Source organism: Salvia splendens, chromosome 17, assembly GCF_004379255.2.
Source record: "Salvia splendens isolate huo1 chromosome 17, SspV2, whole genome shotgun sequence".
Taxonomy (NCBI): Eukaryota; Viridiplantae; Streptophyta; class Magnoliopsida; order Lamiales; family Lamiaceae; genus Salvia; species Salvia splendens.
Window position 1 is genome coordinate 21,381,423 of NC_056048.1, and position 11,433 is coordinate 21,392,855.

The 11,433-nt window shown below is 33.2% G+C and overlaps 1 protein-coding gene and 1 long non-coding RNA gene across 3 annotated transcripts; both read right to left on the reverse strand.

Annotated features, from left to right (window-relative positions):
- Positions 1 to 4,729: 4,729 nt before the first annotated feature.
- Positions 4,730 to 5,819, reverse strand: LOC121774172. The gene is made up of 2 exons (XR_006044944.1): positions 5,437 to 5,819; positions 4,730 to 4,933 (listed from the first exon to the last, which is right to left on the reverse strand). It is a non-coding gene; the product is annotated as an uncharacterized LOC121774172 (long non-coding RNA).
- Positions 5,820 to 8,009: 2,190 nt separating this feature from the next.
- Positions 8,010 to 11,202, reverse strand: LOC121775223. Of its 2 annotated transcripts, XM_042172259.1 has the most exons (8): positions 10,967 to 11,194; positions 9,882 to 9,911; positions 9,715 to 9,760; positions 9,256 to 9,351; positions 8,813 to 8,866; positions 8,681 to 8,746; positions 8,324 to 8,402; positions 8,010 to 8,253 (listed from the first exon to the last, which is right to left on the reverse strand). In XM_042172259.1, the coding sequence occupies exons 1-8, from the start codon at positions 11,124 to 11,126 to the stop codon at positions 8,176 to 8,178; spliced, it is 609 nt and encodes a 202-aa protein (XP_042028193.1). In that variant the 5' UTR covers positions 11,127 to 11,194; the 3' UTR covers positions 8,010 to 8,175. The 2 variants fall into 2 exon arrangements, with proteins under 2 accessions (XP_042028193.1, XP_042028194.1); XM_042172260.1 differs by lacking the exon at positions 9,882 to 9,911 and having other exon boundaries at positions 10,967 to 11,202.
- Between the last annotated feature and the right edge of the window lie 231 nt (positions 11,203 to 11,433).

Below are 11,433 nucleotides of genomic sequence, written 5' to 3' on the forward strand. Positions count from 1 at the left end.
ACAAAGAGATATACTCCCCCCGTCCCACCTCAAGTGATCAACTTTCCATTTTGGGTTGTCCCATCTGAAGTGATTGATTTCCTTTTAGTTAAAAACAAAACTTTAACCATCTTTTACTTTATTCCCTTCTTTCTTATTTTATTCTCTCTTTATCTCTCTTACTTTTTCTTCTCTCATACTTTACTCTCTACTTTAACTCTATACATATAATTTTCTTAATTCCCATGCGGAAAAGAAATCCATCACATGAGATGGGACGGAGGGAGTATAAATCATTGGACACGAGTAAATGGAGTATGGAGTATTAATATATTATAGTAGTACTACTATAAGAAAATGTCCAAAAGGCTTGATATTATAGATAGATGTGTTAGTCTGAATAGTAGTATTTAATTATGTCAAATTTCAACAGAAATAATTATATCACGTACGGTAATATCTATGACTGAAACTATATTTCGTTGAGCTTTGGTGGATAATTAGTATGCATTTATATGTGATAATGTAAAAACAAAATTTCATATATTTTGCTAAGATTTAATTATCCGGGATTATTGATCCTCGTGGCGGAACATAGAGATTTAGCAACACCATGTCACTAAAGTTCAATTTCCCAAAATCCTTGATCATATATTCATATTGGAGGACGATGATGAACCCAAATAACGAGGATGTGATACCGTAACCACCCTGTACCCGACCAACATCAAACCGAACATAACAATATATTAATTCAGTATTACATATATACGTATATATTAAATCAAACTTTAACATATATACGTATATATTAAATCATTCGCAAATACTCCTTTCCTCATCACATATAATTATAATAATAATGATTATGATGATGGATGTCTTTCTTAGAAAAAAACACCAATTATCTTTATGAGTTACGCATTAAAAGAGTAGTTCGGTGTGCTCAACTAAAATCCAATTTGCATTTGAACACAAAAAAAAACGCAGACATTACAATACTAAGTAGTAGTAGTACTAACTAATCAACCCTTGAAATCCAAAAATAAACAATGTAACAAAATACTAGAAAATCCTAGAACAAAATCCAAAAATAAACAATGTCATAAATTACTAGGAAAAAAGCAACAAAATAATTAAACCAAAACGAAATCAAAGCGTAAGCTCCAAATCAATCCCTGAACCATCATGTTGATCGCCGCCGCCATCACCAACTCTTAATCCCAGCCATTGATCACCGCTACTTTCACCTTCCTTGGCCTTGCTTGTTACTCCATCAATAATGATAGGATTATGATACCCTCCTAAACTAAGAAATCCACCTAGATTCTCCACCCTCACCCCATCACAAGCCATTTTATGGTAAGAGTAGGGTTTTTGAATTATGGATTTTGACCTAACCCCAAGCAAAGACCTATTGTTAGGGTAGGGGTACCCACACGGAGGTGGGGGAGCGCCGCCCGTCATGTCCACCATGTCGCTGTGGTGCCTGGCATGCGCCATCTCTTGTTTGTGGGCATTCTGGTGGCCACCAGTGCTTGCAAAGTTGAAAACATCCTCCTACAATACTTGCAAGCCAAAGTTTTCAATTCCAATGGGGAGGGCTGCTGAGAACTGCCCTCCTCATTGGATTCTCTATTATTGAGAAATTTGAGAATTTCATCGACGCCCGTAAGCTGAGACCTACCACACCACAAGGCGCGTTTAGCATGCACATTGTGGCATCTAGCATATTACTTCTGGTTATGTATGTCAATCGGGCCGGCCCTACTTAGGTTATGGGTCAATCGAGTGCGGGCTAATCGGGTTGTGAATTCTTTCGGGTTGTAAAAGTTCAACCCTAACACTAAAAACTCGGTTTTCGAGCTAGCTTAACGGGTTAATCTCGTTGCTACCGATAAGATTAACATGCGATCAATCCAATAAATAATGATGAAAATTAGTTATATTCATAAAATGTAAAATATTTAATTATGATAAATTTGAGATATATGGTCAAACTCAATCATAAATATGATCAAATACACTAATATTTGAGATATTTCGTGAAATTTTAATGCATGTTTTAGAAATTTAAATATTTTTTAAGTGAATTTGAAGTTTTTAATTTATTTATCAATTATTATATTATTAAAAATTCAATATATAATTTGTATATTTAATATAAAATTGAAATTTATTTTTTTAGTTATCTATATTATAAAATTAATCAATGAAGTGTCGAATTAGGAGTAAAAAATAGAATAATAGAAATTTTATCGGGTTTTCGGGTCTACCCCTAACGGGACGCGGGTTAATCGGGTGCGGGCTAATCGGGTTTTAATTTTATCGGGCTAGAAATTTCTAGCCCTAACCCTATAAATTTGGCAGGCTATTCGGGGTCAGCCCGCGGGTTGCGGGCTACATTGACATCCCTACTTCTGGTTGACGACGTCGGAGGTTTGTTTGATGTCACCGAGACATCAGAGGCCTCCGATTGGTACGATGGCTCGACCGTTTCCATTGGAGAAGTAAGAGAGAAGGCTACTTCGTCGTCTCAAGCAAGAAACTCTTTTTGGGTGCTGAATTTTTTGAAAGTATGATTGAAGAGAAAATTAAGGCACATTTTATAGTATAACTTTTGCATCAATTATAGAAATTAATTATGAATCTCATAATAAAGGAAAAAAGATCGCAAATATCCTTCAATGCGTAGTGTTACACGTCAACAAATTTAAATTTGGACAGAAGGTTATTTTAAAGGGAAATTCTTAATTAACAAGTTTATATATATGTTGTATATTTTCATAAAATGTATATCTCATACCTAGATATCTCTCAATTCCAACATGGAAACACGCGTTTTTTCTTCTTTACACAAAAATATTCTAATTCATTACTTGACCTAATTGCTAGAGATGATCTTAAACTTTGAAATTCATAATCTCATTCCAAAACCTATGACGCCAAAGGGAGTCAGAAATAAGTTTATCGAGAAATCGATCAGATTGGTAAAGCTTTTTGTAATTCAGTCAATTATTTTATACTAGGAATGAAATTATGACAGCTAGTTTCTTTAAAAATTAATTAATGATACAATTAAGATTGTATCAGTGAAATTTATACATGGTACGTGGTACAGTTATCCTCTCATAACCTTTTATTTTCTAATAATATTAATATATTATGTTATAATTATATTCATACCGTACAATAAAAAAAATTGTTAAGGTCTTAAGGATATTTTTTAATACAATTAAGTACGCTAATTTTTATTTCTAAATACGCTTCAAAATTATTTTTATAGTTGGTGTCCCAATTAAAATTAGAGGACGCAAATGAGAGCTTCCTTAAAAAGTAATAAAAGATTAAGTTAATTTGTTCTTAATTTAAAAATGCTTTTTTTTAAAGTCCTAAATTGCTGTTATTTTTTAACATTTTCCAACGCAAATAACTGTATCTCAAATTTTGTATCCTTAACTTTTTTTTAGTGCATGTTCATCAATAGTAATAGCTTTATATTCATTCGTTCATCAATATTAATAGTTTTATTAGTAGATGATACAAATTAAAATATAAAATAGATAAATTAGAATTAAGAAAAAAAATCGTTAGAATATTAGTAATTCAATTAGAAGATGACTCATTTTTGTAGACAGATAAAAAAAATTTAAAAAAAATATAATACTAATTGATTATAGATGTGAGAGTATAATATTATTTATTTATTTATTTATTATATCTAGCAGAAGTTCGACATGGATATGTTAATGGTATGATATATTGTGGTTGACATGACAAGATAATAACACGAACCCGATTTATACAATTATAATATGATATTACATGATTTAATCTTATTTATTTGATAAAAACTTGATCTACATTATTAAAACGTAACATTGCATGATTAAACATGACTTTTAAACCTGATATACACAAACTAGAATAAAACTAAAAAATGAATTAAAATAATAATATTAGTTTTAATGGGTTACCAAAATCCAACCCAAAACAAACCCAAAATTATCGGGTTTCTAATGGGTCAATTCGATAAGGACACGAAGCCAACAAAGTTAGATCTAAAATTTTAATTTAATGCATGTTCGTGTCATGTCAAAAATTAACACCACTTATATAGGGTACTCTTATTTCAATTAATTAAACTCATCTTGCTATGTTTGAATTATGACATTAGTTATTTGAAATATAATGTACTACCTCGTCCCACAATAAGAGTTACATTTGGTGTGAGTGCGAATTTTAAGAAGTAAAGAAAAGTAAATTCAATAAGTTAGTGTACTATGAGTCCCACTTATATATATTAGTTTTATAATAAAATGTGAGTGAAATAAGTTGGTGGACTATGGGGTCTACTTACCATTTACGATAAAAGTGAAATGTGACTCTTATTGTGAAACGGACCGATATGGCAAAATGTAGCTCTTATTATAGGACGAAGGTAATAAAAATTTTGTTTTAAATTTCGGAATGACAATTGAAACACAAAATCCCTAAGAATGCCAAAGTGTTTAATTCAACAAGTTCTATAAAGTAATTGATTTACTACTTCAAAACTTAGATAATCCATATGATGAAGTTAATATGGATTTGATCATATGCATGAATATGGGTTCACTTCTTTTTGTAAGAAAATATATTTAAAATAATCACTTTTATCCTTTTGAATTTTCAAACATTATGTTTATGGTTCTTGAGTACCAACTTGATATGTTCATGGAAGATATGAAAAGAGATAATGACTTTCAGATTTTGTAAGATATTAATTCTCTTTTGATAAAACTTGTTGAAACAAAGAGAGATAGGGCTTAGGTCATTCACAATGGCGCCACACCCATCACTAGAGTCCAGCATAATTGCAGTCTATATGTATTACTGGAATGTGATGAATTCTCTTCTCCCAAGGATATTATCAACATGATTTTGCCATCACATGCTTCAGTGCATAACACTCCTAGCACCACCACATATTAATTATCATTGCCCAAGAAATCATCATTAATTTGTGTTACGAAAAAGGAATGCAATGCATAAGACTTGGACTCATTTACTCCAAGACATAAATTCTTGGCATTTAATGAATGAATGAGCTGAGATTATACACTTATATTACTTCTTCAATTTCTAAAACCGGGTAAGTGAATTCGGAGTTTATCGTACGCAAACAATCGTTCGACTTGAAACCATGTTTTTTCAGCATACCAACTCTAACAAGGATACCCACTTGAAACCCTTGAACCCTTTTCAACAGTATGAAGGCAACCCAAAATCAACTTTCACAAAGAAGATAACCTAATTTGGTTCCACTATACTAGCAACATAACAAACTAAAAAGCATGCATTTACATTCACTGATGAACATAATAAATACAACCAACCAAGTGAAATTGATTCCAAAAGATAGAGAGAAAACTCAAATAAAGAGAGAAAAATACATAAAAATGGATAAAATCTCACCTCATGTGCCTTGTACACGAACAGGTGGCTCGAGTCACCTAGTCGGGTGAGAGCTCTGGCCCCGCGACACCGAGCCCAAGCTACCTGGTAGGGTGGCTAGGTGGCCAAGTCCTAGTCGGCAAGGTAGAACCTCCATGGACCCGTCTTCGCACCACCCAGTTAGGTGGCATGTTGGCTCTTGCCATGTCGGCCGGGGCAGGGGACTTAGCCAGGACATCATAATAGGTGGAGCAATATTATATATATAGTAACTTCTGATTGTTAACAAAAGAGCATTTAGTGAATATTATTAGATATTATTTGAAAATACCTAATATATAAATATAGGAGAGTGAGAAGGGCATTTGCCCATGTAGCCTAAAGGCTGGCTCCGTCCCTGCGGCCCCGTGAACCGCTACTCGGTCAGGTAGCTCGTGCGGCATCATTCGATCGTCCAGATGCTTGTTTCTCCTTTGTTAATGCTTCAGATGAGAATGACCAATGAATTTTGCAATGGTTGTGTCATAGCTTTCGTTTGGGGTAGGCTCAAGTCCTTAAGTGGGTCCAACACATGATGTACTCCACCTAAGATTCTTATATGAAAAATGAGACAAATTTGATAAAAAGAAAATGACTGAATTATAACAATGAGTTAGAGAAAATTTTGAGAAGAATTGAAATTGAAACATGAAAATGTTAAAATGGATATAAAAAATCAAAAGAATCGTGTTTGACAAAAAATAAAATTAACAAAACACGACATGGTTGCTGAATACTACAAAAGTAAACACAAGAATATGAACGATTTTTAGATTCTCAAACATGGTTCAAGAGCCGCACTTGCAACAAATCAACCCGCCTTCATTCAACCCAAATAATTTTTTTGTATTCAATAAATTATACTATTACCAGGGACGGAACTAGAAATTGGTATAAGCTGGTGCTGAAATTTAACAATAAATACAGTAGGACACACGATGCCCCTAGAATCTCTGGTAGCAAATAGTCTTCTCTAGTAGTAATAGTGGTTGATGTACCTAGGATTTTTGATTTGAGAATCCGAAAAAAATATTAGTATACGCATAGATAGTGACATGGATAATCTAAGAGTCCGCAAATTGAGTTGCTAAAATATTAATTTAATATAAATATCGTATTTCATCAATGAGCGATTACTTGTCCCACTTTGGCTCGTTTTGAATATTAAAAATGTATTGGAAAAAGTTAATGGAATGTACGTCATTTATATGGAATATTGATTTTTTTAATAAAATATAAGTGGAATGTGGGGGTCTATTTATCAAATTAGTATAAGGTAAATGAATATGTATTGGCAGACAGATCAAAAGTAAATTATGAGACGAATAATTCGGACAAAAAAATTAATAAATAATTTTATTTATACAATATATTATCATACAAATTAAAAATAATGAATTTTGAAACAGTATTTAATTCCTTAAACATTTTTAAAGATAGATGAGTCAATATTTATATATTCCTAAACTAATAAACTCACAAAATAAGAAATGGAATATCATTTAATAATGAGGTAAGATCCTCTACTAATACTACTATCCCAAAATCAGAGCATCGGGTGCTATCCCATTGATGACGCCGTACTAGTGACTTAACTCAAGTAGGAAAAGTTTAAAATTATTACTCATTTTTTCACCACTAAAATTCTGCTTTGGATTGAAAATATATTCATGTAATACAATGAATTTTATTTAACAAAATGAAAATTGGTGCTTAAATAAAACCAAATATATTGCTGCCTAAATAAAATAAGGTAAATTAGAGGAAGAACTAGACCGAATTTTAAATATTTTTATTTTCCTAATCACACAAAATAAGAAATAGATATAATCATGATCTCTCTTCCCAATGCATAATCATATCCTTATCCTCTTTACCCCTCCGTCCCTCACCCTTTCCGTTCTCTTTTTCAAGCTTCTTTCTCCATCTCCGTGAATAAAAGCATATAATACTAAATGAATCGGTGAATCTAGGAGGATGGTGCCGGCCAAGCCCCCGCTGAAGCGGTGGCTTGGCCTAAGCTATCTCCGTCCCAGACTATTACCGAATTTAGTAACTTTATATATTTAATGCAGTAATAATAGGTGAACTCTCAAACTCACCATGAAAATAACTCATTCCATCCTCTTTACCCTATCTATAAAGTGAAATCTGCTTTTACAAACCATTTTAGACCGTGAAAATTAAAACTACTCTTACACTATAAAACATGACCAATCTTCAACCCTCTATTCATAAAGATGTAAAATAGGTTCATCCCTTGTTGAAATTGCAAAAGATGACAAAATTTTCAACTTTTGTTCTTACAATTTCCAGCATGCTGCATAGAAAATTCATAGTTAAAGGTGTATATTTGTCCCATGTACATACTATTTGATTTTTGTCAGTTCGATTTAATATTTAAATTTTTGGATGTTTCTACTAGTTTAGATACTTATGTTAAACTCAGTTTTTTTTTAAAAATCTAACCAAAAAGTCAAAAACTGAATACTCAGCCTAACACAGAAAAAATTCACAAGATAATAAATGGAGTACTAAAAATTACACCAAAAAAGTTAAGCCACAAGAATAATTCATATTGATTGCCTCACGACGAAATATTCACTGTGTTATAAACATTTTGAACTTACACAAAAGATAACAAACAAATATGCCATCAGCCAATGTTGTTCAAATGCTGAGAAAGAACGCTAAATTTAACAAAACAAAAGGACAGGAGATTTATGCCCAAAGTAAGGTCACTATAACAAACATCAAGAAAGCCAAACCAAAGCAAAAGCCAGCTATCACCATAAATGCCTACAAAAATCATCACAATATTGGAATCAGAGAGCAGGTAATAACATCAACAGAATTCTCGTTGGCCTACCTTCCCTTGCGACTCAAATCCCATCTTGTTAGTGAACCACGATAAACCCCTATCCACGAATGGTGAAAGCGCCAGCGCCCTGCCACAAAGAGACTCATGTTTACATCTTGCCATCAAGTATTCTCATTTGTCATTACGAGCTCATACAACATCAACTCCGTTAGCATATTATTTTATACTGCATGGGATGCAATGACATAAAGAAATGCATAAATGTGAGATAACTATAACGGAGGAGCCATAACTCGGTTATTCATGTAATTTGGATGAACAAAGAAAAGCAAGAACAACCATGAAACTCTGACAAACTGTAACTAACCCCTAAAGGGATGTTGAAAATATGGTTGGGCAGCTCACCCTCCAGCTCGTATGAGCTTGGTTACTTGGCTTCCTGCCCACACCATAGCCATCACCTTGAGAAACCTGCAAATAAGAGTAAATTCTAAATAAACTTGGAACCACAAACAAACAATTGAAAGCCTATCTAACCTTTCCGCAGCTGCCAAATAACCCATTTTTGCAGGAGCAGGAGTGACATAAAACCTGTCAGTTAGTTCGGTGAGAAAATCAGAGTTCAGAGCAGTCTGGCAGATCAAAGTATAACTTAAAGACAGAAAATAAGGATGTATGAACAGCAGTCTGGCAGTCAAGGTACTATCTATAAGGAGTCATGATAGAAAAACATGGAATTGGTGCATGTAAACTATTTGAATAGAAAAAGTATTTTAATACAGCAGACGAGTACTTGATTAAAGACCAAAACAAAAGAGTTCAGGATCCAACACAAATTGGTTGCTACACAGGCCTCAAGAACAGCAATTGTAAGATTATGGTATCAATTAATGCCAAACATATGAAATGATATTTAATGATCTGCTGATAAAAGAATAGAGGTTGACTTCATATTTTATATGTTAAGCTAAATAACTCACCAGACGACCAGGAAAGTAGTAAGGTAGTAAGCAGTATTTAGCAAGCCATAGGACAAAACTCCAGAGATACCATATCTCTTCAATCTGGCTAATATCCTGAAAAGCTCAACAAACAATCATCATCAGAAAATAAGATAATACTCTTGCCAAGTAAACTTATCATAGTAGCAAACAGAGCCACTACAAAAAAAAATCAAGGTTTGATGGCAGAGTAAACAATCTCCACAAGGATCTTTCCTTAATGTTAAATCAGCGGCCAGTGCATTGATGTATTTAAATCGATTAAATAAGAAATTTTGTCAATGAAGTACAGCAATTGCATCAGGAAAAATGGCAAAAATATAGGAACAAATGCAAAAATATTATTTTCAAGGAAAGATGCAAGTATGTTGGCATGGTCCAAAACTAGATTTTAGGCATCAATAATAACTAAAACTTTGCATGGCCAGTAGAAAGTACTCATTTGATGAGGCAGCTTGAGAAGTATCGTCCCTTCCATTTGAACCTAACAGACATAATTGGAAAATTCTCAGGAACAGATTGAACAGTAATGTAGCTTATTGTAACCAGTTATAATATCACACATGCTGTACAAAGTTTGTTGATAATCAATCATCTGTTAATACCTAGCTTCTCCACAGGACCGCCATCATAACCTGAAGAGCATGGTCTCTATCAATGCACCAACAGCATGAATATGTAAACAAGCAGCAAAGATAAAGATATACCCAAGAATAAAGCAGCAGCAGTTAGAAGATAATAGAACTTCAGATTCCAGTAAGATTAAAAGGGCACCATACATCCTACAATAATTTATTTATAAAATACCTCAGTCTATTTCATTAACAGAGAAAAACTGGACTAACCGGAGTAAACCTCGGGAAATCAAATTAACCGAGATCAAACTAGAAGCAATCATATTAGACCAAATCTTTTTGTTCACCAGTTACATATGTCAGGGTAAACCAAGCCAAAAATCCCAACAAATATAGATTGACACAAAAACATCATTGCAAATGGACATAACCATCCAGGAAATGATTTAAGTGCAGCAAAGCCTTGCATGCCGAGAACCTCATAAACGAACAATTATCTTAAGATAGCTATCATTTGAGTGGAGGGCTGCTTGTAGTCCATAATGGCTAAACAGATCATATTAACCATCTCCAGCATTGCATCAACTTTTCGGAGAACATAGACTACCCCATGTCCAATGCAAATGATAAAACATTATTACAATCCTGTATTTACAGGCATCAATGCAATTGTTTATCTTCGGGATATTCTAATCCTCTAGCAATCCAGAGAAAAGGAGTCAGCAGATCAAGCCCTGGTTCCATCTCTATTAATAAGAAGAAGTTCAACTATCCAATTGTAATGACATGGCAGGCCTCAGTGCAATTAGAATAAGAGAAAACAATTAAAAGAAACACACAGACTCACTGTATGATACTCTATTGCTGATGGATGAAATGCAACCATCAAAGTATATACTAGTAATACTCTTTACTAGAACTATATATAGTGTAGCAAACAAAATGTAATAGAAAAAGGACAATTAATAATCAAATAGAAGAGTTAGATACAATTCACACCAAACTGCAATTTCGACTTTTACAATATTTGTAATGCGATGTAAAATTCCTTGAAAAAGAAAAGCAATTTTTCGAGTAATATTAGGATTTTGCAACGAATCGAAAGTAAAATATACCAGTGTTGGTGGAAGTAGTAGAGCATAAGCGAAGCAGATGGGTTTTGGTAGAAAAAGGAATTCCGGCAAATCGAGCGGCGGAGAAGAGCGGCATTTGAGGCGGAGGACGGAAGTGGACGACAGCACAAGTAACAGGATTTAACGCCAAGGAGATGCTCATTTTTTAAGAAACTGAAACCATGAATCAGATTGAACATTGCTTTTGATGTCGTTGTAAATTATACTCCCTCGGATCGCCAAAGATATGCATTTTGGGTTCGGATTTTAATGCAAATAGGTAAAGTAAGAGAGGTAGAGAAAAAAAAAGTAAATAAAGTATTATTAGTTGACAATAAGTCTCAATGACTCATTAAAGAGAAATTTTTTTTTAAAATTGAAAAGTTCATATTTTTGTAGAACAGACTAAAAAGAAAAGAGTATATATGGTTACAGGACGGGGAGAAATAATTAAATCAAATTAGAGATTC

Coding starts and splice junctions, on each gene's coding strand:
- LOC121775223 (XM_042172259.1), bottom strand. CDS start 11,126: ATGAGCATCTCCTTGGCGTTAAATCCTGTTACTTGTGCTGTCGTCCAC. Junction 8,867..9,255: donor ACTACTTTCCTGGTCGTCTG/GTGAGTTATTTA, acceptor ACTAACTGACAG/GTTTTATGTCACTCCTGCTC. Junction 8,403..8,680: donor AAGCTCATACGAGCTGGAGG/GTGAGCTGCCCA, acceptor TCTTTGTGGCAG/GGCGCTGGCGCTTTCACCAT.